General features: G+C 36.1%; 1 protein-coding gene across 3 annotated transcripts in view; it reads left to right on the top strand.

Annotated features, from left to right (window-relative positions):
* The window catches only part of LRRK2 (leucine rich repeat kinase 2), a 75,123-nt gene that overhangs the window by 29,046 nt on the left and 18,401 nt on the right, over positions 1–27,676 (top strand). For 2 of the 3 annotated variants that reach the window (XM_075492011.1, XM_075492026.1), the window contains 24 exons: positions 276–409; positions 2,072–2,216; positions 2,522–2,661; positions 4,009–4,137; positions 4,224–4,394; positions 6,123–6,378; positions 6,606–6,794; positions 8,957–9,078; positions 9,872–9,941; positions 10,395–10,615; positions 11,127–11,377; positions 12,665–12,813; positions 14,637–14,730; positions 16,608–16,794; positions 17,187–17,368; positions 17,894–18,123; positions 19,156–19,283; positions 20,534–20,752; positions 22,982–23,183; positions 23,804–23,892; positions 24,864–25,051; positions 25,987–26,141; positions 27,168–27,314; positions 27,469–27,660. In XM_075492011.1, the coding sequence (XP_075348126.1) occupies positions 276–409; positions 2,072–2,216; positions 2,522–2,661; positions 4,009–4,137; positions 4,224–4,394; positions 6,123–6,378; positions 6,606–6,794; positions 8,957–9,078; positions 9,872–9,941; positions 10,395–10,615; positions 11,127–11,377; positions 12,665–12,813; positions 14,637–14,730; positions 16,608–16,794; positions 17,187–17,368; positions 17,894–18,123; positions 19,156–19,283; positions 20,534–20,752; positions 22,982–23,183; positions 23,804–23,892; positions 24,864–25,051; positions 25,987–26,141; positions 27,168–27,314; positions 27,469–27,660 (3,990 nt within the window). The remainder of the gene's footprint in view (positions 1–275; positions 410–2,071; positions 2,217–2,521; positions 2,662–4,008; positions 4,138–4,223; positions 4,395–6,122; positions 6,379–6,605; positions 6,795–8,956; positions 9,079–9,871; positions 9,942–10,394; positions 10,616–11,126; positions 11,378–12,664; positions 12,814–14,636; positions 14,731–16,607; positions 16,795–17,186; positions 17,369–17,893; positions 18,124–19,155; positions 19,284–20,533; positions 20,753–22,981; positions 23,184–23,803; positions 23,893–24,863; positions 25,052–25,986; positions 26,142–27,167; positions 27,315–27,468; positions 27,661–27,676) is intronic. The other variant, XM_075492018.1, reaches the window with a different exon arrangement.

Here is a 27,676-nt window from a genome sequence, read left to right as displayed (position 1 = left end):
CAAAATCTTTGGCATGGTTTTGCATTTTCAGAGTAAGCAGTGAGCAAACGTGGTGAAATCGTCATTTCAAACACAATGTACTCACACTATAATGTAAATCTGGAGGGACTCCAGTCTCTGTAACTACAGCATTCTGAAAATGTCCTAAGATCTGAAATACGCCCTCTGAGTCAGTTGTTAAAACCTGTGTATTCAATTTGATTGTAATATTGGGTTAATACTGGGGAGAATATTAAATCTGTTCTTCTGAGGAAGGCTGTTTTCCATTGTTGCAGATACGAAGAATGAACACCAGAATGGTTCTTCCAGAGATGTGGGAGATGGTGCTTTTGCACTTACAGTAAAAGTCATTAAAAGCCAGTGTCTGTTGGAGGGAACTCATTCATTGGTGCTTAATGCTTTGAACAGGGTATAGTTAAAGCTTTATTCTAATGAATTTTCTCACTATTTTATGCTTGCAATGGTGAATAATTTGTAAGTTTTAGTTCCACATTGATTGTCCTATTGATTTGATAGAATTAATCTTAACTCCTGAGTTTCATTTATCGTTTGGGGTTTCTTCTTACTTTCTGTTCTGGAGTGTATTAGATGATCCTTTATACAGTAACTCTAAAGGATTTTTATGAAAACAAGGCTAATTTTTTTTCCAAGCATACAGTTTATTTGTGATTTTTTTAATGGACTAGTTTATGCATGGAAAGTGTCCTCATACCTACACCTCAACTACACATAGAACTGAGTGGTTCTTTAATATGGCTTTCATGGATACATACTCCTTTGCTTTCAAGAGAAAGTGTTTCTCAGTTGTCTCCATTCTTTTCACTGTTCAATTCTATAACTTTTTTCAGCCACTGGAAAACAGAATGATCACAGTACCTTGAAGGGGAAGCTGAAAAGTGAAAGGCTGAAGCAGAGACTGCACTGGGCACTTTGCACAGCAAATTAACCTTAAATCCTAGTGACAGGAAAGGTTTAACTTCATGGCCTTCAGAAGAATCCCACCTCTACAAGGTTTACAAGGTTCACATGACCACAATCAAAATGGATGTAGCAATTCACAATTTTTTAGAAGCCTCTCAACAATTTTAGGCTTGCCAAACACCTTCAGTCAAGGAAGTTTGTGTCTCTTACATTTATTATAAAAGTCAGAGCAAATAATGTATCAGCAAAAGAGTGCTAGAGTGTCTAAAGGATATTTCTTGACCTGAAGATATGGAATATAGGAGTTAACAAGGGAGGCAAAATAATTTTTACTTCAGAATGTATTATGGTCTCCAGTGCTTTGTGACCATCCTGATGGCTTTTTCTCACCCAGCTGGTTTGTGTTTTGAGGTACTACAATATGAACCAGAAGGGCTAGAAATTAACATATTTAAATGAAAAACTGGAGAAGGAATAAGGAGGAAGATGGGCAGGACTCAACTGAAATAATGTTGCAGATTTGCAAGTCACTGTGACAGCTATGCACATTTTCAGATCTAGGCCTCATCTAGGTTTCCTCCATCTAGAAGTGGGGGAAAATTGGGAAAAATAATCGCAAATAACCTGTCGAATTTCTATATAACTAAACCCAAAGCTTTTAAAACCTTGATGGGGTGTGGTAATAGGTATGTTGCTTCATATCTTTCTTTTCATATTTTTTTCAATTGCTGCCATGTTTATCACTTGTGCCATTCTCAAAGAACCCCATTTTTGTTCCTTTTTAACCACAAAGGAAGTACATTTTCTCACTCTCCTTGTCCTAGCAAAATGGTGTGAACTTGTGATTGGTTGTACTGAAACACTGAGGGAAAAAAATCCCACTCTCCATTAGAAAACTAGCTAGGGGATATTTTCAGAATCAAAGGTGAAAATCTGGGGAGGTCATGAGCGGTTGAAACTGATGGTTGAAAAGGAAACCTTTTTTGAAATTGTGATTATTGTTATTTATTGTCACATCAACTGTAATTTCACATACTTTAAGAACAACAATCGCTTGTTGTTACAGAACGACTTTAAGAACAAGCAACTATTCCGTTGCCATTTTAAGCAGAACAAACTTGATCTGATTTTATGTTCATTTCTCCATTAGTTTATTGGAAATCCTAGCATTCAGAAGTGTGGATTAAAACTACTTGCTTCTGTAGCTGAGTGTACTGGTGCACTAGAAATTTTAACCCAGCAAGGAGCTACTGACACTGTGCTTCACACCCTACAGATGTATCCAGATGAACAAGGTAGGGAAGGTATTTTGTTAGTTGAATGTGAATGATGTAGTCGGAGGGGCTGATGAGCCATAGAAGCTATAACCGATCTATTACACTGTTTAGTACTGGATGTGATGTAGGTTACATGGCAAGAAAAGGCTGCAGTACTGCACAGTCCTCAGGTTCATCTGCTTTGTAGTTACTCCTGGCCCTCTAATAGCTTATGCAAAAAACTTTCTGGAATATTAGTAATATAACACTACTTAGGTCATGGGTTTATTCCACTCAGAATATCTGAATAATCAACATTATTAATCTTTCTTTTTTTCTCCTAGATATACAGTGTTTGGGTTTGAGTCTTCTACGCTCTTTGATTACAAGAAAGAGTTTGTGTATTGCAACTATGCATGTCCTGTCAACAGTTCTGGTTTCTACTCTGCGACGATTTAAAGAGGTTACTGAAATCCAGATGCATGTATGTGTTATTTCTAGTGAAATATTTCTTGTGAAAGGCAAAACCTTAGAAAATTGTCTCAGTGTAGTTATATTTGAAGTATAATTCCTTATTTTAATTACTTCATTTTGATTTTATTGCAATTACTAGATTAGTATAAGCCTTTATAATTAAACCAATATGTTTGCCATAGAGATGGTTTTCTTGGAGGCATATATTCAATCCAGAATATGTAAGGTGTTTATCTAAGACTTCTGAGATCTGCAAGCTAGAACAAGTTTCTCAGTCATGGTCCATCATTCAGTCAGTCTATAACCATTTAATGAAGTAACTGTCACTATAGTATTGATATTTGAAAATTAATAGAAAATAACTTAGTTCCCAGCCCTGTCACCAGCAATAAGCTTAGTGTAGAAATGCTGTATTTAAGAAGGATATTACTGGAATACTGTGTCAGACTTTGGATCTACTTCTGAATATGGAAAGAGAATTCATATTCTGTTTGCAAACACATGTTCAGTCCTCCTCGTGTGAAAGTTCTGTTTCCCCTGCTTCAGAAGCTTTCCCTGTTTGTTGCCAGTTTCATTTTTCTAGTGGAATGGACCTTGCCTGTGAGATCAGCTTCCTGTGAGATTTTCTGTACTTCTGTTTCAGATCAATATGAAAATATCACAAGTACAGCCTCCCTTCTTTACTGACGTTTTTCCCCCAACCCTTCCAAGTTTAGCTTAGCAACCAGTGTAGAGAGAAATAAAAATAATGTGGTAGAATAAGGAAGTTACTTGAAGTGATTTAGTTTCAATTAGGTTTGGACAAAGAGTCCATAATTTACCCAGTTCATCCTTCTAGGTGAACTTTACTTGCAGAATCATGGGATAATTTTGTATTTCTTTTTAGATTTTAGATACACCTGTAAAGTTTTCCATTTAGCCTATGTATTTTTTTTCAAATTCAAGGATTACAGAGCAACACATTGGGACAGGAGATGCATCTTCATCCCATATCCTTAGAAGGAGATTGTTTCCTCTGTACGTTTTCAGGAAATCACGAGTACATTTGTCACTGCCAGGCAGGATGTTGTCAGATATTACGGTGCATAATTTGGCTTTTCAAGTGTCAGTTAATATCTGTTTAAGTGTGTCAGCTAAACAAGCATGAAACTACAGCTATATAAACACAGAGACACCAGGTGTTTCTGCCTTCTCTCCTGATCTTCTCCAATTTGTGAATTATTGCATGTTTAAAAGCAAGACAAAAAAAAATTAAAGCACGTATCTTTTGGTTGAAATTTGATTTTGTTGCACGACCTGTTTTAAAATGACACTTTTTAACACTGCACTTGTTTCAATCTTCTCATTGTGTTCTTAGGGATTTCATGCGATCTTGTCAATTCTTGGTTTGTCACCTTGTTTTGCAAAGCTGCTGGTACAGGAATCATTTGACACAGTCATTTTCTACCAGATGTCTATGTGTTTCACTGACCAGCGAGATCGACAGGTATCTTCTCTCTTTTGACAGCTCCACAGCTGAAGAGTTTTGGTGCTTTTTTTGTCCTAACTTTGATTGTTTGTCTTCCCATTCAGTTTCAAAGCCTGTGTTGTAAATGTTTTGCTAAAATGGCTGAAAATGATGATTTAAAAAATATGATGCTGGAAAAAGCATGTATTGAGTACAATAGTATTATGGCTGAATGTTTACTTCTACTGGGAGCTGATGTTAATAAGAAGACAAAGACAAACTCTTTGATCTATCAGGTAATACATGGAAATATATATAGTTTTATTGCTTTAAAATTTGTGCTTTTGGGTTCCTTTCTCTTTTCATGTAAACATCTATTTGGCAGAACACAGCAGCAATACCCAGTGCAATCTAACTGTGACCTGAGTGATGTTAACCATTGCTACTCACGGTGACTTCAGGCTCAGTCTGATGTTCATTGAAACACCCTTCACTTTACTGAAGCTCATAGAGTCACTGTCACCTAGAATGTGCCCACACTGCCAGTTCAGTTCTGATGCAAGTTCACTTTAAAGTCCGTGCTTTCTGATCATTTACCCTGTTCACATGCAAACCTGGGTTCAATGAAGTACTGACTTAGCCTTAGCTTTGGAGTGTTTTTGAGGAAGAAGACTTAAGCTCAAGATTTGCAAACTCCCAGTCATTTTTTCTGAACTAATCAGGCGTAGATGGCATCAAGCCCTTTAGAGCCCAGTCTGTGAACTGATATTCCAAATTCAGCTCTTTCCAAGCTCTGAGAGGCTGAAGTACAGATGGATCAGCAGTGCATAGATAGGTTTCAGTGTGCTTAGTCTCACTCTGTTTTAGACCTGCAAAGAAGACTTTGCCCAAAATGCCTGCCCTGGAATGCTGGATTTTTTTTACTTTGTGTTGTAATTAAAGATGAATATAGTCATTAGTTTTTGTGCTGATTTAACTGTTCTGGTTAGAGTTCTGACTTTTTATCAACACAGCTAAAGTAATGTAACATCTTGGAATGCCTGCAGTCACACTGGCTGCAAAGAGCTTTATCCAGACAGTGGCCACATCCAGAGCATCAACTATTTGAAATATGTTGGTGTCTTAAGGCCATAGGCAAACATCCCATCTGGATTCAGCCATGCCAACAGAGAGGCTGTTCCCACCTGCTTATAAGTGCTCCTTGCTAAATGTGGCTGGCTGCCTTTAAAAATTTTTTTGTGAAATGGTGTGTATGAGCACTTCTTAATTTTGCTTCAGTGTCAAAGTTTTAAATGGTCTGAGAAAACCCCACCAGTACTGCCTGAAGTGAATTAGGAAGTATTCACTTCTGCTGGCAGAGCTGGCTGGGTGATAAAGCACAACTGAGTTTGGAACTGACCATCCATCCATGGAGTCTGAGGTAGGCAAATCAGTGTTAGCAAACTACAGTGGAAATACTGAAGTAACTGGAAGTATTTCTAAAAAATATTTGTAATATTCATAACCAACACTGCTCTGGGTAGCAATGCAGGCTGAGTGATTGGAAGGAGCAAAGTTGACTGAAGACAGTGGACCTGAGCTCCCTAGCACTAGGCAAGGCCTGATGAGTCTCACTGTTGTTGCCTGGTCATCTGATATCCAGATGACATGGCAAAATAACCCCTAAGTGTCTTTTTTCCACTGAACAGGTAAATAAATGGAGTTGCCATAGACCGTATGCAATAACCAAACTACACAAATTACCATTTATTTTTGCCTGGAAATTTTGTGCACTCATGGCAGAAATTACAATTACAGAACTCAGGCATTTGTTATATTTTGGGCAAAGACTTCAGGAAAATGGGAGTTGGTACTCAGATGCCTTAGGCAGGCATATGCTCTGAGGGGTAGGGAATTGTGTAATTGAAAAAGAGACATGATCCTAAAAATACAATGAATCTGAATTTGAGACAAGTATCTTAATGCAGTCTGAGCTGTTGTTTGAGTGCCTCGCATAAATTTTTGTAATTGCTTTTCTCTGTTAGGTTTGTGAGAAAGGAAATAATCCTAAATTGGTGGAATTGCTATTAGCCAATGGTGCTCGAGAGCAGGATGTTCGGAGTGCTTTAACCATCAGTATAAAGAGAGGAGATAGCCAAATCATCAGCTTGCTCTTAAAGAAGCTTAGCCTTGATGTCGCCAACAGCAGTATATGTCTTGGAGGATTTGGTATTGGGAGACTAGAACCTTCCTGGCTTATTCCTTTGTTCCCAGATAAACTTACTCCATTAAAAAAACAAAGTAAGTATATATAGGATTTGCTGTACAAAATGTGTTAATACCTCTTGATGGTACTATGTAAGTGTTTTAGATCAAGATCATCAGTTGAGTATCTCTTCGTAGCATTCAGCTGGTTATAGAAACACTGCCAAACCTTTAAAATAAATCAAGTTCTTTCTGTTATTTTTTTTAAAGCTATTTGGATTTCTTGGAGAATATGCTATCTTTTTGGTTTCTTATACATACAGATGCAGGTTCTGCACTGGCAAGAATGGTGCTTAAATTCCAGATGAAGAATATTTCAGAGAATAGATCAAGAGCCTCCTCTGATCTAAACTTCTCTGAAGATGGAGTGGATAAAAACTATGATTGGAATTTCATTTCTGACCCATTGGTGGACAGTGTTTTTCCTTTGAGTGATGATATTGATAGTGAAGGTAATTGTTTTTCTTTTCTTTTTTCTTTTTATAATCCCAATCTAGTGTACCAGGGCTAGACCACAGCCATAAATCAGTTGTTTATTTGTATTTGACATAAAACACTTCCCATGAAAAAAATACTTTTGTCTAAAATTTTGTTTGTGGTAACATTGGAAAATAGTTTATGGTGAGTAAGTATGTGCTTTATCTACAAAATTAGGACCTTCAAGCATTTTATTCAGTTACCCATTTAAAATTAGTTCTTCATGCATTCAGTTTCTTGTAGAGAGAAAGAGTGGGATTCATCCAACCAAATTTAGCTATTTACTATTTTGATTTCTGTTTCTGACCTATTCTCGTACGCTGCCTTTATAGTCACTAGCAAAAAGCAAGTGCTTCAAGAGCACAATTTGTCTTATCATGAAGTCAGGTGTATTGTGATCTAGACATCCCTGTTCCCTCGGTTGTCTGTAAATAAAGTGCGCACAACTAAGTCTGGTATAGAGGACTATATTGTTAACAAATAAAGTAGGTGAAACAAGCCCTATCCCAAAGATATCGAATTGATCAGAAAGTGTAAATGACAAGTCTATGTCAGTCCAACATCATTCTTGATAACCATGTCAGGAAATCTGAATGCCTTTAATGCCTTTGAATAAAAACCAGCATTTCTGTCTATATTAGTAACTTAATAATAAGAGTAAGTGGCCATAATTTACCACATGCCTTTTGTTTGTTCAGATGTCACTGTTGTTTTAGAACTGTTGGATACTTAAAATCATCACAGATGAAGAATTTGAGTTTTGGAATCAGAGAATCCCAAGGAATATTTTGGGTTCTGTTTTGTTCTTTCCCTTTACATCATTCAGCACTGTTTTTCATTTCTGTAGGACTGTAGCACAGACATATAATACTGATAGATACTATTTGTTGTCCCACATAGAAAAGTTGTTAAGTCATATGAAAATTATGGTAAAAAACCACAGGCTTTGCTAACAGGAGTGATTTTAGGAGTTTTAAAAGTAGCTTTGAGAAGAGGAGCACTAAATGGGTCCAGGTAACCCTAAATCACCAAAGCCAGAGTCACATTTGATGTTTCATTGTCAATAAATGTGGGTGTTAAAGGAGAAGCCACTGCCCGAGCGTTTACACAGTATTCAGGGAGTCGCACACACGCCACCCGAGACTTTAACTGCTAGGACCAGAGTCCCTTTGCAGCGGGCAGCTCCACTGAGCCGACGGGTGCCCCTTTTCGACTCCTCGCTCACACACACACTCGCTCTCAGGCACTTTCTCTCCCTCTGGCTCGACCCTAGGTTTCCTGAAGCAGAGTCTCCAATACAACGTACACCAGACCAATTTATTGATTGGTACAGCGGTGAAAACAGCTCGAGCTGGGTGCCTCCGGAGAGGGACCCAGAACAAAGAAATCCCTGGGCAATGATACCCTTACAGTTTAAGTTCCCCTCCCCTCAGGAGACAGTTCAGACCAATAGTAGTATTAGGGTCTGGGGTCTTCCCGTTCTTCACTGTGCCCTTTCATTGTCTCTAGGCGGGCCGATTCTTCTCTTACCTCTAAGGTTGTAACTTCTGCTAAGGTTGAAGCTTCCTTATCTTTCTGGTTTACGCCGGTTTTGGGGCCTTCCTTCATGTGGCCAAGTAAAAGTTCAGTGTACTGTCAGTGGCTCTGGGTGAAAGTTCACAGCTTGCGGCCTAAGTCTTCAACAAGCCTTGATACTAATGCTGTGTATGGGATTCTGTTTGGGCTAGAAAGTGACTACTACAACAGTGGGAGCGCAAATTTATCTATTCAAATACAAACTTTTTCTATTTTAAAAAGTTATTTACACTGCAGTAGCACAAAGATGTGTTACAAAACATGTATAATAATCCCAACCTGCTGGAAATTTTAAATGATAAAGCATCAATGTCACAAGCTGCAGGTCATATTTGGAGCATGTCAGGTTAGTATGGCCCGTGTACTCATACTCTAAAACATGTTGACAACATTCTTGGCCTATTGCACACACAGTTAACCAGTGAGATCCTGCCAATATTGATGCTTTTGAAATGTATATCTCCTTTGTATGTCAGCATCTATATTATAGTTGAATTCTGAGCCTCATCTTTAAATACATTTTCTTACTTATTTGTCCTCCTGTGTTATTGTTTTGTACTAGGAAGTGAAGGTTCACTTTTTACAAAAAAGAAGTCCAATTCCATTGCAGTTGCTGACTTATATTGTAGGGAAATGGCATTTCAAACAGGTTCTCCTACTTTGCCGCGACATTCCTACTCTGTGGTAAGTCAGATCCTTATTCGTTCCAGGCTTTTTATAAGTCCATCTGTGTTGCCTACTGCAAAATTGTTAATAATCAAGTGTTAGGAAAGGTCATGTAATTGTATGGGCTCTTGTCTCACTGTTGCCATTTAATATTTCCTTCTATTGCTGTGCAATTACTGTGCTCCAGATCACTGTACAGATGAGAGTTTATTTCAGCAAAAATTTATGATCAATAAAAAGTGCATGTTATTGTGAATTGCTCAGATTTCTGTTCTAATGTTCAAATGCAGATAGAGAAACTGTGGGCCTATTCAGAAAGACTTAACTACCCCTTAGTGAAGCTAATCTTCAGAGTGCTACTGTGATAAATGAAGAGAGACTGATTCCATAAGAAGACATAAGAGGACAAATCGGTGGAATCAAAGTCAGATTCCTTTGAAAGGAGCTTGTCTCTTTCCATTGACTGTAAAGGGAAACTGGAGAGACTGGCTTCCCTAGAGAAACTTATATTTTTGTAATATCCTGCTCCATCCTATCACCCCACCCTAGTGAAAGTCATTTTAGGTTGCCAAAAAATACACTACTTCCATTGCACTTTAAATCTACTGTTCTTTCTTATTGCATAGATCACTAAGTTTTATAAAGATGTGACCTATTGTTATTTTTAGTTGAAATGTACAGTTTCTTTGTGTTCCCCCTGGAAGTTCTGATAAAAAGAAACCACAATAAAAAGGAATTTACTGAATTCAGATCATTTCAGATATCTGCATATGTCCATAACTGGTTTTTGTTCTCTTCTGCGATTTTCCAGGGACCTGGCTCAGATTATGAACCATTAATCAAACAAAGAAGAAAATTCTTGCCTTCAGATGAATCTGCCAGTAAGTAAACTATACGATTTAACATATATAGCAGATTTTTCATCTTTAATGATTTCACTAGCATAGCATGCAAAGATTTTAGTAAGATTATATATTTGTTTACGAAGAGGAGGATACATTTTGGAAATACTACAAATAATGTATATATAGGGATTTTTTCTTTCCCTGGGCTTCACAAATAATTTATGTAGAATTAAACAGGCAATGAAATTTCATGAGTGCCCTCAGTGGCTTTGAAAAGCTACTTCTGTTGTGCAGTGCATAAGCGTCCATCTCTTCCCTACTGTCTTACAAATTTCTGTCTCTTAATAGAAGTCTTCATAGTTTTGGATCTCAACCAATATCCAAACATTCACTGTCTTCTGCATCTTTAGATCCCAAGTTGATTGATCTTAATTTTAATTACATGATAAATGAAATCATACTATTTTTCCCATGTTTTTGTTTTGATAGAAGGCATCTCAAAATTTTCACCACATATAAGACCATCAGACAGTCTTTCTTCATTGATCTCAGAGAAAGAATATATTAAATCACTAGATCTTTCATCAAATGAGCTGGAGAACATCGATGCCATCAGCCAGAATAGCTGCTTAACTAGTCATCTGGAACATCTTGAGAAACTGGAGCTCCACCAAAATGCTCTTACAAACATTCCAGAACAACTGTGTGAAGTAATTCTCCATAATTTTATGTAAACAAGTTGAGATTAGTTACAATAAATTGTTTGTCTCTAACAATATACCCATAACAATACCACTCATGAATATGGGTGTATATTTTTGCATGCTTCATACATTCACTCCATTTTCATTCAGTGGATTTATGTTCAGCTAGAAATAAAAGTATTTTCATGGAACTGTTTTAAGTCATTTACTGCAGAGAACTGCTTTAGGATGTGTTATATTGAGTAACATAATAAGTAAATGGAACTGAGAACTGCAGGCAATTAATATCTGTTAAATTTTATGAAACTGAACTAATTAATTTTGAAGAATGCTTTATATTTTATTCTGTAATAGAAATATTATCGGTTACATTGTTATGATTGCTATTTTCTGATATTTTTCCTAGTGAGAGAAATAGAAGTAAATTAATAAATTGTATAAAATAGAACTCAATTTAAAACGTATAAATTCATATTTTCATTTAACTTTTTAAAGACAAATTATCCTTTTCTTTCAGAACTTGAAATGCTTGACTTGCTTGGATTTGCACAGTAACCGATTTACTTCTTTTCCGGCTTATTTACTGAAAATGAATTGCATTGCAAATCTTGATATCTCTCGAAATGACATTGGACCTTCCTTTGCTTTGGATCCGTACCTCAGATGTCCAACTCTAAAGCAACTTAATCTTTCATACAATCAGCTGGTGTGCACTCCTGAATTTCTTACAAATGTTGCTGAAAATCTGGAACAGCTATTGCTAGAAGGGTGAGTAGCATTAGTAAATGGACAGTAGCATAACAAAGATAACAGAAAATAATATATTTGTCATCCACAATGATGACTGTTATAGCATAGGACAGATTGTTTAGTCAGCAGTGGAACACTGACATTATCTTCCAAATGTGTAAATTGCTACCATTTTCAGTGTTGTATTGCAAAGTACATGAGAATATCTGTGGGCCTCGACAGAATCTAATAGCATTGCAGTTTCAGTAACATACTAAAAGTGTTGTAGTTCAGCATTTTTCTACTGCCATACTATTAATCCACGGGACTCTCTGTGTTGTCTAACATATTCAACTAGGTTTTCTGTATACAGAATACAGTTTCCACTGTATTTCATATTCACCAAAGGTTTTTTGGAAGTATGATTCATGGAATTGCGTTTATTGGTATGGATATGTTTTAAATGACAGAAGCAGAGAAAATAGGTAATTTTTTGTTTCCCAGCACTCTTGATCATATTTGTTAGTGAGTGAGATAATTCATACCTATATGGAATTCTTAAGAATGCTATTATTGATAGCTCTGTAAACTGCAGATACTGTCTCATTCATCTCCCATAATTTATTTTAAATACGGTGGCGATATTTTTTACACAGAAATTCACACAGAATAAAGATAGCAACATATGTAACTAAATCAAGCAGTATTAAATATGTGAATCAAATTTACAAAAGCAATATTTTAAATTCAAAATCCTGTTGCATTTCTTCATTAGCTTTATTTTTAACTTTATTAGCAATATTACCCTTGCAAAACAGTGTTGCATGGTTCTTTTATTGCTGTATTTTCAGGATCTTTCTGGTGTTCTTCCCAGAATACATTATATACTCATCCTGAATTGTATCCCCTATGGGGAATTCCGTTCTTTTTTTTTTAAATTGATAGTCATAGTGTGATTATAATCCTGCAAACACATACCCTTAGTAAACAGAACTACTCACAAATGCATCAGTCCTCTTTGTGTGGGATTGAGCTGCAGTATGTAATCAGGAAACGACACAAATGACAAATGTAGTACATTCTGACATTTGCTCTCCAAATTGATTAAAACAATATCAGTCATGTTATTCCACGCTGCCACATGTACCAGTGTTTTTGCTGACTGGTCAGTCTTTATATAGATACAAGCCTTATTTTTAGTTTACTGGTATAAGGATAGCACTGTCAGATCAATACTCTTTACTTTCACTTTTTAGCTAATAGTTTCTGATTTTTGATTTTTTTTTTTATTTTTATTGATTTTTTTTTTTCTTCTTGTTATCATAGAAACAAAATTTTATGCTTGTGTTCACCCATATGCTTGAAAGAACTGAAAATGTTAAACATTAGTAAGAACAATATTTCATCCCTTGCTGAGAATGTCTTCATGGGCTGTACAAAACTGGAGCAGTTCAACGCCAGGATGAATGCTCTTGGTAAGTATCTGTGAAGATAGGATCCACCTTCTAGAAACCATTCCAAGTCACAAAATTCCTCAGCCACCAGCATTTAGAGTCTTGGGAGAACAGGAAAGGAGAATACCATATACGCTTGTCCTTGTTCATACGGTTCCCTAAGCATCAGCTTTTGATCGCTGTTGGAAGCAGCATACTTCCAATGAGGCTTGATGGACATTTGACTCAGCATATCTCATCATGTTTTTGTATCTGTAGTGGATGCTATAAAAATGGTTGAGTGTACTTGAGATTGTATATACTGTTGGGGAAGGTTCAAGGCAGAGGAAATCAAAGTTAGCTTGCAAATCTAGTACTAATACAAGCTTAATACTGTACTGAAATACATATCATACAAGCATCCTGGCTTGTATCAGAAATAGTGTGGCCAGCAGGACTAGGGAAGTGATCGTCCCCCTGTACTCAGCACTGATGAGGCCGCACCTCGAATACTGTGTTCAGTTTTGGGCCCCTCACTACAAGAGAGACATTGAGGTGCTGGAGCACGTCCAAAGAAGGGCAACAAAGCTGGTGAAGGGTCTAGAGCAGAAGTCTTATGAGGAGCGGCTGAAGGAGCTGGGATTGTTTAGCCTGGAGTAAAGGAGGCTGAGGGGAGACCTTATCGCTCTCTACAACTACCTGAAAGGAGGTTGTAGCAAGGTGGGGGTCAGTCTCTTTTCCCAAGTAACAAGTGATAGGATGAGAGGAAATGGCCTCAAATTGTGCCAGGGGAGGTTTAGATTGGATATTAGGCAAAATTTCTTCATCGAAAGGGTTATCAAGCATTGGAACAGGCTGCCCAGGGAAGTGTTTGAGTCACCATCCCTGGAGGTATTTAAAAGGCGTGTGGTGCTTAGGGACGTGGTTTAGTGGTGGACTTGGCAGTGTTAGGTTTATGGTTGGACTCGATGATCTTAAAGGTCTTTTCCAACCAAAATGATTCTATGATTCTAAGTATTACAACACTATATCCAGCGTTGTCTTCTGAATAAGACAGAATGTTTGATTCACTTGCCTGAATGCAGGTGTCATTTGAGATGCCCTGAAGTATCCCACTTGGCTTACAGCTTCTGGTCCAGAAAAAGCAGGTCTTCCGTAGCTCCTATGTTGTATCTGCAAGCCATGTGCACATAGCTCAGGTACCACAGGGCAGATCATCTTCACTAGAAACCAGTGTTTAAGCAATTGAATTAAGTTCAGAGTGTGTTTCAGTGGCTTAGCATATTTTATGCAAAGTTGTCAAAATTAATTTACCTATGAAAAATACAAATTACATAAATGAGATTTTAATGATACTGCAGGAGTTCATAAGCTACTGTCAGAATTTATTTCTGTCTTCAAGACAGAAAATCTTCCGTTTTGAAATTATTGTCACAGTATTTCAGAAGGTAGCTCTTATACCTGCATTAAACACAGCTGAACCGTTAGAGTCATTTTTATATGCCTAAGACCCACCACTCACTAGGGGTATTATGGGAATGTTATGTATACTGGCAGTACAGTAAAGCGTAAGTAAGATTATTTCAGTGTTTAATGCCAATATGAGATGAAGTGTAATGGTATGTAATGTGATAAAAGCCCATACATTAACTTGGTTCTAAACTTCTTTCATTTGGGGAGTTTAGTTTTAAATAAGCTTTTAATAAAAGATTCAGATTCTGTCTTTAGTAGCTTGTACAAAGACCTGTGTATAGAAGATGACAAACTGACCTTTTAGTCTGTCTTTGATTTTAGAAAATTCCAGTCTTAAAAATAATTTAAACAGTTCTGAAAAGTAATAGGATTTACCTCTTTTTCTGCTCTAGAAATAATACCAGACTTGTCATCCAGCATAACAAGCTTAAAATTATCCCAAAATCGTTTTATTAATGTTCCAGAAGCAATTCTTCTTCTACCACAGTAAGTTATTATTTTATTTATTGAAGTTAATGTCAAGTTCTTGATGAAGAAAATCTGATGGCGAGACCTTTGTTAAGCAGAAAATTCTACATGTTTTACTGATTTTCAGGAAATCCTCTCTAACAGGTTAAACCCAAAACTTAGTAGCTTTTAGCTGAAGACAAATCAGTCACATTTTCCTCATTATTTTGAGAAATTCTGTTCCTCAAATTCAGATCATTGTTATTGAAAACATATTGCTTGACTGCTGAAGCTGACAATTCTTGCTGAGAAGACCAGAATGAATTTATTATTTTCTTGAAACCAACAGTAAAAAAATACTGGCAATTTTTCCTTTTCAAGGAGCTCTGCAGACTTTTGCACAAGCATACTGAGATTAGTTTTTCACTTCCCAAATATCACAAGGTATTTATTCTCAAAGAATGACACTTCCTCTAGATGGAATTGTGATAAAGATGCATGTGACATTTATTTTGCTATACCTTCAAAGCATTACTCATGTGAAAATCAGACTTCTGCTTTTTTTTATAGAAGTTACTGAGCTTAACAGGTCACTAGAATCAGATTGTGGAAGGAGTGCCTGGAAGGGATGATCAGATCACTTATCTGATAGATGTGGGTAGATGTGAGTGCTGATGGCACCATGGGGAGGGCAGATCCACACAGATTTGTGAACTTGCATTTATCAAATTTACATAGATCACATCATTATTAACATGATAATACACTGTTTCAGCATGCTAACGTTTATATTCACAGCAGCAAATTTAATGGATGTGTTGAAAAAGGTGCAGCTTTCAGGTTATACATCTTCCGGCCCAGACAAATCAATAAGGAGTTGCGTGGATTTTTTGCATGCTTCATGTTCCACAGTAACATAAACAGCATATTTGTCCAACAGATGACTTACAGAAATGAAATGTTCTTTTTTATGTGGTTCTTAAATACATGTGTAGTTGAACTATATAATTTATGCACATACATGAATATACAAACATATATTCATAGAAACATTCTGATAAAAGAGTGGGGTATCCATACCATCTGATGTTAGTCTCCTAAGTTAGGAGCAAGAAGGAGAGCAGTTCAGATCACCTACTGAGGCTCCATCGTTTATAAGTGGACTCTCGAGTTCTAGAAAGTTGATAATACCAGGAAGTTCCCCATTGCTTTTTTTTTTTCATTTGAAATTTATAAAAAAGCACATGAAAATACATATTAGTATTATGTTAGATTGCAATTAACTTTTTAAATACACTTATTCTAGTAAGTTAGACTTTGCACATAACAGTGTACTCCATGATCCTGCACTCACCTGTAACTGGAATCCTGAGCTAAACTCTATTCTCTGTTACCTGGGTATAAATGTGTATTAACTGTACTGTTTACAGTTGAATTACTGAATATTTGCACTACAGGAGTGTGAACTATATTTATCTGTGTCTTCTACTAATCTGAACAGAGCCATGCATGTCTGCAAATCGTAGAAGGAAGTGGAATATTATCACAATATGTACACTTATTTGAAGTGACTCTTTAATTTATTATCTGAAACATATACACACAGTACAGTGTGGATGTTTATTTTCATGACCAAGCAATTTCATTTACAGACAAATACACTTAACATTATAATGAATCAATCATATGTATTTATAATTTTTTCTGAGGTAATGAAGACCTACTTGTAATATCATCTTAGTTACTTTTGCTTGTAGTAGTAATTCTCTATCTTCTTGTATCTACATTCCTGTCAGAAAACTGTTTTGATATCTAATCCATTTATTTATTTATTAAAAACTAATACAGTTCCAGTTAATCTCAGGGTTTTTTTTTTCATTTGCTAACTTTTCTCTTTTTTATTTTCATGTTTTTAGTTTGCGATCAGTAGATTTAAGCCAAAACAAGATCATAAGCCTACCTGGACCAATGCACTGGAAATCATTAAACTTAAGGGAGCTGTTATTTAATCATAATCAAATAGATGTCTTGGACTTGAGTGAAAAGGCATGTGCATGGTCTAGGCTAGAAAAGCTACACCTGTCCCACAACAAGTTAAAGGAGGTAAAGTGTAAGATTCTACCTAAAGAAAATGAAATCACTTTTCAATTAAATGCAGTTTTTCAATGCTAATTTGATTTTCTTGTCACTTCTCATATCATTGTAAATTCTATCAGTAAAATGGTATGTAAGTGCAAATAGTACTTCCTGTGAATGAAAATCATCACCATATTCTATTAAGCTTTTCTGTCTGGAATGTGTCATATAATCAGTTTGTATAATGAATTCATTATGAGGTCCTTTGTCTATTAATGTGGGATATTAGGCCTGTTTATTAAAAAAACTTAAACTGCAGCGGTAAAAATAATACCTAGTTTTGTTAAATATTTAATGTATTCATGCTCATACATTTTTTTTTAAATGTTTAATTGCCCATTAAATGTTCTTTTACTTAGATTCCTCCTCAGATTGGCTTCCTAGAGAACTTGACTTCTCTGGATGTGAGCCATAATCCCGATTTGAGATTCTTTCCAGATGAAATGGGAAGACTGTCCAAAATCTGGGATCTTCCTTTGGAAGGACTCCATCTTAATTTTGACTTCAAACATGTGGGATGCAAAGCCAGAGACATTATCAGGTTTGTTGCCCTATTGTTCTTGAATATTCTTGTTTTGCTTTCTTGGGATATGCAGTAAGCATTAAGAAAACAATATATCCTTTTGAAAAGACATGCTGGTTTGTCATATGAAATCCAGCATGCTACTCTATGGAAGGTATCATATCATATCATATCAACACACACACATAAAACAGGTTATAGTCATTTAGAATATAATAGTATTACTTCTTGAATTTGGTGCTTCTATAAACCATGCAATAAATGGTGCTTACCAATTATTTCTAATATGTTTCTTGTGTTCCCAAGTGCATTGCCCAGAGCACATTTTTGGGTAATTACAAAACAAAAAAAGATGCATTCTGAATTAAGCTTTAACTTTCAAATCAGAAATTAGAATAGACTGTTAAAGTCCCAGTAATATCAAACAGATATTGGAAATTTGAAGAAAATGGTATGGTTTTAGATTTTTCCTTGGTCTTGAGTTCTGGTGGTATTTTTCTTCACTGTACACTTCCATGAGTTCTGCAAACTTTTTTATGCCAGATTTCTTCAACAACGACTGAAGAAGGCTGTACCTTATAACAGAATGAAGCTCATGATTGTTGGAAACACTGGCAGTGGGAAAACTACCCTGCTACAACAACTAATGAAGTGCAAACGAACAGAATTGGGCTCTCCAAAAGCTACAGTAGGCATTGATGTAAAAGACTGGATCATTCAAGGGAAAGGCAAAATGAAGAAAGAGCTTATATTAAATGTGTGGGATTTTGGAGGTATTTCAAGAGCTTATTGTCCTTTACTATTGTCTTTTCTAACACATTAATGCATTACTTATTCTTAGAGTCAGCCTGTGAAATTTCAAATTGTGGACAGTAGAACCATGCAAACTTACACCAAAAGTCAAGTGACCACTTATAAATTATTGAATTCTGTAAATTGGCAGCTAATCCCTCAAATTTAATATAAAGCCTCAGGAATTTCTCATCACCAGATGTGGTCTGACCACTTGTTTCAACCATAGCACTCCAGAACTGTCATTTCAGAATAGTAAGAAACTGCTTGTAGTCACCAGAAGAATCATCTTCCACTCAACTCTGTTTCTCTCTTTTATAGTCTAGGTCTCTCTGTACTCTACAGTATCACTGTTCCGTAAGGTCATAGAAAACAAAGCACTTAGGGAGAGTCTTTGAACTTTGGGCTTTTGGAAAACTTTCGAAGTTTAGGGGACTCCAGAAGCATTTCTAAAATTCAGGGCTATTTTAGGCTATAGAAGAGTTATTTTTAAACATTGGTCCGCGATCATTTAAATACAGTCTATATCACAATGGATAAGCACTGAAGAACAGCATTCAAGCTGAACGTCCAGCTTCTGTTGTGACTTTAAGTGCTTAATCCTGTGAACTTAGGAGTCTTATTTTGAAGTTTCTGAAAGGATAGGAGAAAGGGAGGGAAGAAGGAAGGAAGGGAAGGAAGGAGTGAGGGAGAAATTCAATATTGGTGTTTTAAAAGAATCATGACCTTTCAAGTTGTCTTTGCAGCAACCGTGTTTATCACTGTTAAATCTTACACTTCTTGATTTAAAACTAGCTTACGTATTTCAACACTACACTTCAGTCAATGAGCTACCACAGCGTACCTATCTAAAATTCATAGTTATTACAGGTTTCCTGTCAATTTAGATAATTTTCTGTAAGCATTAATTTCATTTGTGGATTAGTGATCTGAGAATAAGTGTTCTGCTGCCTTTTTGTGAGCTGAAGATGTTCAGTGAGGGAAGTACTAAACTGGAAAATTTTTATCATTAGGACAAGAAGAGTTCTACAGTACCCATCCTCATTTTATGACCCAAAGAGCTTTATATCTTGCTGTTTATGATCTCAGCAAAGGACAAGCAGAGGTGGATGCTATGAAGCCATGGCTTTTTAACATCAAGGTAAGCCATAGATATGTACAGAATGGAATTCCACTTTCCAGGGAGCTGTTGGTGAACAGCAAATTAACCACAAATATTTTTCGAGAAGGGAAGAGGAAAGAAGCTCTTCAGCAAATAAAACTATTAAGATGAAACAAGAGCTGAAATACATCATATACTGGTTATGAAAATATTTGTAGACATACAAAGACATGATCAGCATAATTTTGTACTTAAAATGGTACAGAGTGATGTGCAGAAGAATAGTTTGTATGTTCTGGAAATATTTTGAATTGACTGATAAAAATAAGAAAGGCGTAGTATTAAAGGGATGGCAAGTTAAACCTGCTTTTTCTTTTACACCATTGTAAATTCTGGGGAAATCAGAATTTGACTAATTTAAAACTGACTAGATGCAGGTTTTAAATCCTGTTGTTAAGTGTATGCTTAGCATTCTGTTGTTAATAGGAATGATTCCAGGACTATGCTAGGGAAATTGGTCTGAACATCTGCCTATGTATTTTTCTTTTGCTCTAAATGTTTTATTTTCATTTGATGGAATCAGCCCATGGTGAGTGTTACTTGTCTTTTCCTTTTGTATGATGGTTAGCCATGGCTGGGAATGCAATTACATAAAGATTTTGTATACTGATCCTGTTTGTTAAACTTGTCTTTTTCACTCTTTTCACCTTCAGCAGTGATACAGGACAGAGGGTTACAGTCAGTTAAGTGTTGATGAAGACCACTTCTGATGTGTTCTCCTTTGCTATGCAGTACTTGCTGGTGTTTCACTGCTGCACTGTTCCGATGACAACTAGCAGAGAACCCTTTGCTTTTCCATTTCGTTGGGTGCTTTTAATGAAAAATACAGTTGTCCCTCTATTTTACTGACAATGTTATTGATCTGCGAAGTATGAAATCCAGATCTACACTGCTTGCTTTTAGAAAAAGCTGGTTTTTTAATAGTTCTATTTTGAAATAGACTGCTCTCTGTATGTTAAAAAATATGTTTTGTATTTATAGGCTGATGCATTTTTACTGCCTTATCCAGTCAAAGCTATTATATGGGATTGCAGTTTAAACTTACTTTGAATAAAGACATGAAATAGTATTTCAGATTTCAAAATTATTTAAAAGAGGTATATTTAAAGAGCGAGAAACAGTTGCTTTTTTCATTGTTTTGACTAAATTGCTCACACTTTATGTGGATATAAAACAAGAACATCAACATTCACTATTAAGCTAACTGACTGTATGGATCTTACGAACAGGCCCGAGCTTCAACATCCCCCGTCATTCTTGTTGGAACTCATTTAGATGTTTCTGATGAAATGCAACGTAAGGCCTGCATGAGTAAAATTACTAGAGAGCTGTTGAATAAGCGAGGCTTCCCAGCAATCCAAGATTATCACTTTGTGAATGCTACAGAAGAATCCGATTCCATTATCAGACTTCGGAAAATCATAATAAAGGAGAGTCTTCATTTCAAGGTAAACAACGTACTGTTCGTAATGTTGAAAACATCCTCATTTTTGTTAAGTAAACACATTTTTAAACATTAAACACATCATTAAATACGTTTTTAGTGTGATAGCAGACTCATCTTGCCTTCTGTAAAATGTTACACACAGCAACATAATGAAGGAAAATCACCAGTTTTGTTTTCATTTCATTTTCTACTAAAAAAATCAACTTAGTAAAAATCTCAGCTAAGTTTTGTTTTCAATCACTAGGCCCATAAATAGAATACTTAATTAAAAACAGGCCACCTTTTTTTTATGAAGTAATCTGAACAAAAACTTTTTTGCTGGACGGCAACATGTAATTGCAATAATCAGTATTGCAAGGTTTCAGGGGACCAGGAAATAAGGTTTTGTGATTTCTGAAAGCCAACTAATTCTCCATTTACCAATTTCATTTTACATAGTGTGAAACTATTCCTAGAAAGAGGAAAGTGAATTAAAGCAGGAAAAGAAGATCCCTTGGACTGAATGATCCTCCTAAATTGGAGAATCTGCACTTGTAGTTCTGTTGTCTCCAAAGTCGTCCCTACCACTCATTCCCTGCTGTCTCCTTAGCCACAGTATGAAGCTCTGTCTAAGTGTGAATGACAAGTATGAAGAGACTAGCCCAAGCATGGAGCTTATAGGAAGACAGGATCCAATCTGTAGCAAAAAGAATATACATATTTTTATTTTTTTATTTATACAATATCAATCATGTATAGTATCATAATATGTTAAAGAGAAAAGGTGATGTCCTGTGCTACTGAAGTCAATGGCAGAACTTCATAAATCATAGCAGAGCCCAAATGTCTTCTGAATTACTGCTCAGAAGATTTTATAGAGCAAATGCTGTATTTATGACCAGCCTCACACTGGTGGTGTTACGAAGGAAAGAGCGTGCGCACGCCTCTCATTTCTCTCTCAGAAACTACCAGCTTAGCCAGATCCATGATCTGCCTAACTTCATTCCACAGTTCAAGGAATAGCTAATGAGTGCTAAGTGGCAGTGAGGTGGCCTATTCAGGTAGAATGGATTAATTCCACTTCTCATACATCCAGTAGGCATGAATAGAGCTGGTGTTTGTAAAGGTATATGTAGCCTTATATCTCACCATACTTCTTCAACAATCAGGAGAAGTTCTGCTTTTTGAAAACTTTTCACTCTTAGGTACCTAAAAATTGTCCCTGTAACATCCATGTCTCTTGCGACTGTGACTTAAACTGATGTTTAAGCTTCTACACAAATGTAAGATAGCCTGAAGGAAAGGAGGTGGTTTCCATAAATAATGTAGACACCTTGTGAAAGGAGTGTTACAAGGTACCTGCTTAGAAGTTAGACAGTGTGAGTTAAGTATTCAACATTGTCATCAAGTGCTCTGAGTCTTTGAAATTACACAAGGTACTAATTACATTTTCACAAGGTACTAATTACGTTTTTGCACATAAAAATGCTACAGTGTATTGGTGTCTAACTTCTTTGAGAGGAAGTTTACAAACTAAGAAGCCAATTTGGAAACGTTGAGAAAATTGTTTCCCATTTCCTCAAAAAAAATTACTAGCTCAGCACCCACGGAGAATGAAAAACCTGGTTGGGTGCTAGCTAATACCAAAGGTCAAAGGATGTCTCCAGGAAGGAACTCAGGCTCAGGAAACAGAAGCAAAGCACCCAACTCTGTTTCCCTTAAGTGTCACTAACGTGGCCAAATTTATTCCTTCCTCTCCTCTTGTCCACTGACTATCAGCAGTGGAGACTTTTAATTGAGCTACTACCCTTTTCCCCCCAGTTTATCTAAAGACGTATCTAGAGATATTACAGTTCACAAGAGGTATCATTTTTTTTTATTCATTTGTCTTGTGTTAACCTGAGATGTATGACATCATCTGTTTATACAGTGAATATTTTCCTTTTACTTCAAATCAAAGCTGCTCTTTGAACTTCTCAGAAGACATAATTTTTTATTTTTTATGTACATGTAATATGGAAATATTTTCTTCTTTGAGTATTCATTTATAGAAAGACATTCAGACTATAATTCTGAAAGAAGAATTAGTTACATCTACCTTTCAGAAGCCATGTTAGTCAATAAATGAGTGTTCTTGTTCCTTCTTGCTGCTACTATTGAGTGGACATACCCACCTTCCATCTTAGTTTTATTATCTGCATTTCACATGAATATATTAATACATTTAAGATTATTATTCCTAATTACACAGATCAGAGATCAACCAGTGGTTGGTCAGCTAATTCCTGACAGCTACCTCGAGCTGGAGAAGAGAATTTTGCTGGAACGTAAAAATGTCCCAATTGAATTTCCTGTGATTGATCAGAAACGCTTACTGGAACTGGTACAAGAAAGCCAGTTACAACTGGATGAAAATGAACTCCCTCATGCAATTCACTTTCTGAATGAATCAGGTGAAATACTATCTTCAATATATGTTTGTAAGCATTTTGTTGCAAATATGCAGGCAGACCTGTATGTATTTTTAAATCTCACACAAGGTTGCCACAAAGTGTTGAGCTGAAATGCTTAAGCTTGGGTAACATTAGTTTGATAATCCAGGTTGTTCTGTCAGAAAGGAATTCCATGATATAAAGGATCACTACTGTAACAATTTGTATGTCTTACCCCTCCTATAAAACATCATACCTGCTGGTTAGACAGCACAGTTTCTGAACAAAGATGCAATTGCTGTAATAGCTTTAATAGAATAGTGGTTAGGTGAATATATTTTAACAGCTTATCTCCGTGCCATACAGACTTCATAAGATTAAATAGTAAACCACACAGAGCATACTTGCTTGGCAAAAGTCAGATTACAAATCTAACAAACGATCTGAAAATAAAGGTAAAGCTGAACAAACCATGATTGCATTCTACTCTCCTGAGATATTGACATAAATTCAATAGCTGTATTTATTATTCAGATTGCTTATGTCAAGTCATATAAGGAAAACAGCGCAGAGTGGGATGTTTATTTTGCTTAATATGGAGCTTGAGAAATGCATTGCTAATTACAATATTCTTTGCGCAGGTGTACTCCTTCATTTTCAAGACCCAGCACTACAGCTAAGAGATCTGTATTTTGTAGATCCTAAGTGGCTATGTAAAATCATGGCACAGGTTAGACTGATTACTTTTTGTATCTACATTCATGGAAATTTTCCCCTGTCTCAAACCACTGTAACTTATCAGTGATTCTTCTTCACCATTTCTTTACTGTTTCATGGTCTAGAATTTTCTCAGCGCACAGATTGGTTTACCTGTCTCTTTCTGTTTCCTTTGCTTTCTAGACAACTGTCTGTCTCAGTGGTTCTATGTTCTACTCTGTAATGTCCGATATCATTTAAACTACACTGGACACAAAAATACATGTAGAATAGAAAATGCAGATGCAAAGTAATCCTGCAATAAGTTGTGATAGGTTGAGGTTGAAAGCTGGAACCTTGGATTAAAGTAGTAAGAATGGGGGAAGAAGCGTCATTGTATGCTTGGTACTGATGGCAGAGGAAAGTGAGGGATATGGATTCACATGTTGGGATGGGAGAGTAGCAGACGGACTGCTTAAGTGAAACCATCATTGATATGTTGATCTAGAAACACTCTCAAAATTTGTATATATATTCAGATTTCCTAACCTCTGAAACTTTATCTTTCATTCAGTGCAGGAAATGGGATGGCAAAAATGTAAGCCTGAGCCTTTAAAGCTGGTGGGATTAGGAGTGAGAAAAGACCTAGAAGATCATGTTGTCAGTACCAATATGCTTGTGTGAAGTACTGATATGAAAAATCACTGTACGTAGGCTCCTTTCAGAGAACACTTTCACAAATTAACTTGTAGAATAAATTTCCATATAATATGGAACAGTGAAAGCTGCTGAAGAAAGGTAGCACACTAGTGGCTTGGACAGGTTAAATTTTTTCACTGCTGTCTTCTTGCTGGCTAGCATTATGGAAATGTTTGGTTTCAGTGTGAAATGGAGTCCATTTTTTCCCCCTAAATAATAGGCTACCAAGTATTTCAGGGAACAGAGTTTGTCAGGAAAATGCATTCTAATGATGACTGTACACCTGAAATTTAATTTTATTTAAAGATTTTGACAGTGAAAGTGGAAGGCTTTTCTAAATATCCTAAGGGAATTGTAAAGCGTTCGGATGTGGAAAAATTCCTTCTAAAGAAGAGCAAGTTTCCTAAGATCTACATGTCACAATACTTCAAGCTTCTGGAAAAGTTTCAGATTGCTTTGCCATTAGGAGAGGATCAACTACTAATCCCAAGCAGGTAAGAAAAGAGCTAAACCCACAAATGAGAGCCATAGAGATCAATCAAAAGAGAAACCTCCCATCCAGCTAACTAGTTTAACTGATCATCAAAGCAATTTGGTATATGAAAGCATGTTATATACTTAGTACACTACATTTTAGTAAATGCTTTTACAGACATGTTAAGCTGGTCTTGTAGCAGATAAAGCTTACATCATATTAATGTGGTGGGTAAATGGAATCTATAAATGATAAAATGCTTTATGAGGGTAATATTTCTTCTACGGTTATCGTGGTTTGAGACTACCGCAGGAGGATTATAGTTTAGCTTTACATTGTGGTGTGCGACTATTACAGATATTTATTGCAATATAAAAGATAACCATGAATTTCTATAGCCTGTTTGCTTGGAGTGAGAACCACAGTCAAGTTACTCAGAGGCAGTATCTCCTCCAAACAGTCTAGTTGTTAAGTGTGATGACAAAAAAGTGTTATGAATTTGAATGCAGTCTTTTCGCTTTATCTGAATCGGGTAACACAGTTTCTCTGCCTCAGTTACAGATTTCCCTAATGTGTTTAGTAATGCTCATTTTGCGTAATGGAGACAGTGTTGTATAGTTGCATTGATTAAAGTTTCTACGTTCTTCGAAGTCCTGGGATAGGAAGATATTATCTGAATGTTTTACCTGCCTTATAGGTATCTCAGGTTTTTCTCACATTTACATTTGATATCTAATGATTGTTGGTGGGGTTCTGTTGGCTTTAAATTACAGCAGAACGTCACTTTAGCACAAGCAAGCAGAATAAGCAAAGACACTATCTGTCCGCTCCCTGATCATTTGAATCATTCATGAATTAATAAATAATACATTTTACATAACAAATAATGTATGTCATCAGTCATTTTGGCTGAAGTACATCATTAAATACTGTCTAATATTTTTATTCTTTCAGTTTGTCTGATCACAGACCTGTTATAGAGCTTCCGCACTGTGAAAATTCAGAAATTATCATCAGGCTTTATGAGATGCCGTACTTTCCTATGGGATTTTGGTCCAGGCTGATCAACAGGTTGCTTGAAATATCGCCTTACATGCTGTCAGGAAGAGGTACAAATCTTTATCTTGAAAAGCAATAGTGAGCATGTTTGCTTTGAATGCGAACACCTGCATGTTAAAGCTCTAATCCCCAACATTGTTTTGCTTTAGCTAATTTCCAGCCACTTCCCAAATGTGAGAAAAAGAACAGTGGTCATTTTTGTAAATTAGAAATATCCAGGAACAGATAGTGCCTGATCTTTACAGTGGTGTGCAAAAGAAAGTAAAGGTTGTAAGCAGCCTATTTCTCTCCTTCGCATGCTAGAGGCGGAGGAAATCCTTATATTTATGCAATATTGCCATTCGCTTCTACAAAAAATACAGGAAAGGATATGTCTTCCACACAGAAAAATGAACTGCTTTTCTTCAGATTCATTGATTCTCCCTTTATGAAAGTCTAAAAGCTTTGCTTTTATCAGAAGGGCAGGGGGGTCTTTAATTTTTTTCCAATAATTCCATGCTTTGACATGAGATCTATCTGCTGAACTTTGCAATTTCATTCATCTTTGATTTTTTAATGTGTGATTCATGAATAATGGTGACAAGTAAAGTATGAAAAATATGCATTTCTAATGCTCTACAAATATGATTTATAACTGCCTGCTCCCCTGGCATTCGATTTCCTCCTCGGTGTAGAATTTCAGTCGGATCTTGCTATTTCATGAGTGTGTGATAGAGGGAAAATGTCAATCACTGACTTTTTTTCATATGTTGCCTAAGATGTTCTGTGTTTGAACCTGAATGTACCTAAGCATTTCTGTAATCCCTACGTGCATCACCTGCTACATGACTTACCATCTGATTAAATATTTAGTTTGTGGATATGTCTTACAGAATTGAACACCAGTTGACATATATTCAGCTTTTGTGGGGCTATTCTGTCTCTGAAGTTGAAACCTTTATTTTGTTTGTTATTTGGGTAGACATAAACCTACAATCATAATTAAATATTTAAAGTACCATGAATTATTCTGAATATTTTAAAATATGGCATTCATATTGGAGATCAGATTTTTAATCTAATTTTGTATTTTCTAGAGCGAGCTCTTCGTCCTAATAGAATGTATTGGAGACAAGGCATCTACTTGAATTGGTCTCCTGAAGCTTATTGTCTAGTGGAATCAGCAGTATTTGACAACAACCCAGACAGTTTTTTGAAAATTACAGCACCTTCTTGCAGAAAAGGTTAATTATTCTTGAGCCTGATTTTTGCTCCAGTTTGATTGCAGCTTGGCATTTTTGGTTTGTTGTGCTTTTGCCTTTGGAATGTAGAGTTTAGCTTTGTAATTACAAGTATGGCAGATTGAGGCTGTAATTTCCCTCTTTTGGTTTCTTAAAGGGTGCATCCTTTTGGGGCAAGTTGTGGATCACATAGATTCTCTTATGGAAGAATGGTTTCCAGGTTTACTGGATATAGATATATGTGGTGAAGGGGAAACACTGTTGAAGAAATGGGCTCTGTACAGCTTTCAGGATGGTGAAGAACACCAAAAAATACTACTTGATGACTTACTTAAAAAAGCTGAAGAAGGTATATATTTATGCCA

This window comes from Mycteria americana, chromosome 1 (assembly GCF_035582795.1).
Source record: "Mycteria americana isolate JAX WOST 10 ecotype Jacksonville Zoo and Gardens chromosome 1, USCA_MyAme_1.0, whole genome shotgun sequence".
Classification (NCBI taxonomy): domain Eukaryota; kingdom Metazoa; phylum Chordata; class Aves; order Ciconiiformes; family Ciconiidae; genus Mycteria; species Mycteria americana.
Note: the sequence above shows the minus strand (reverse complement) of the source record. Positions and strands in the feature narration are given on the sequence as shown.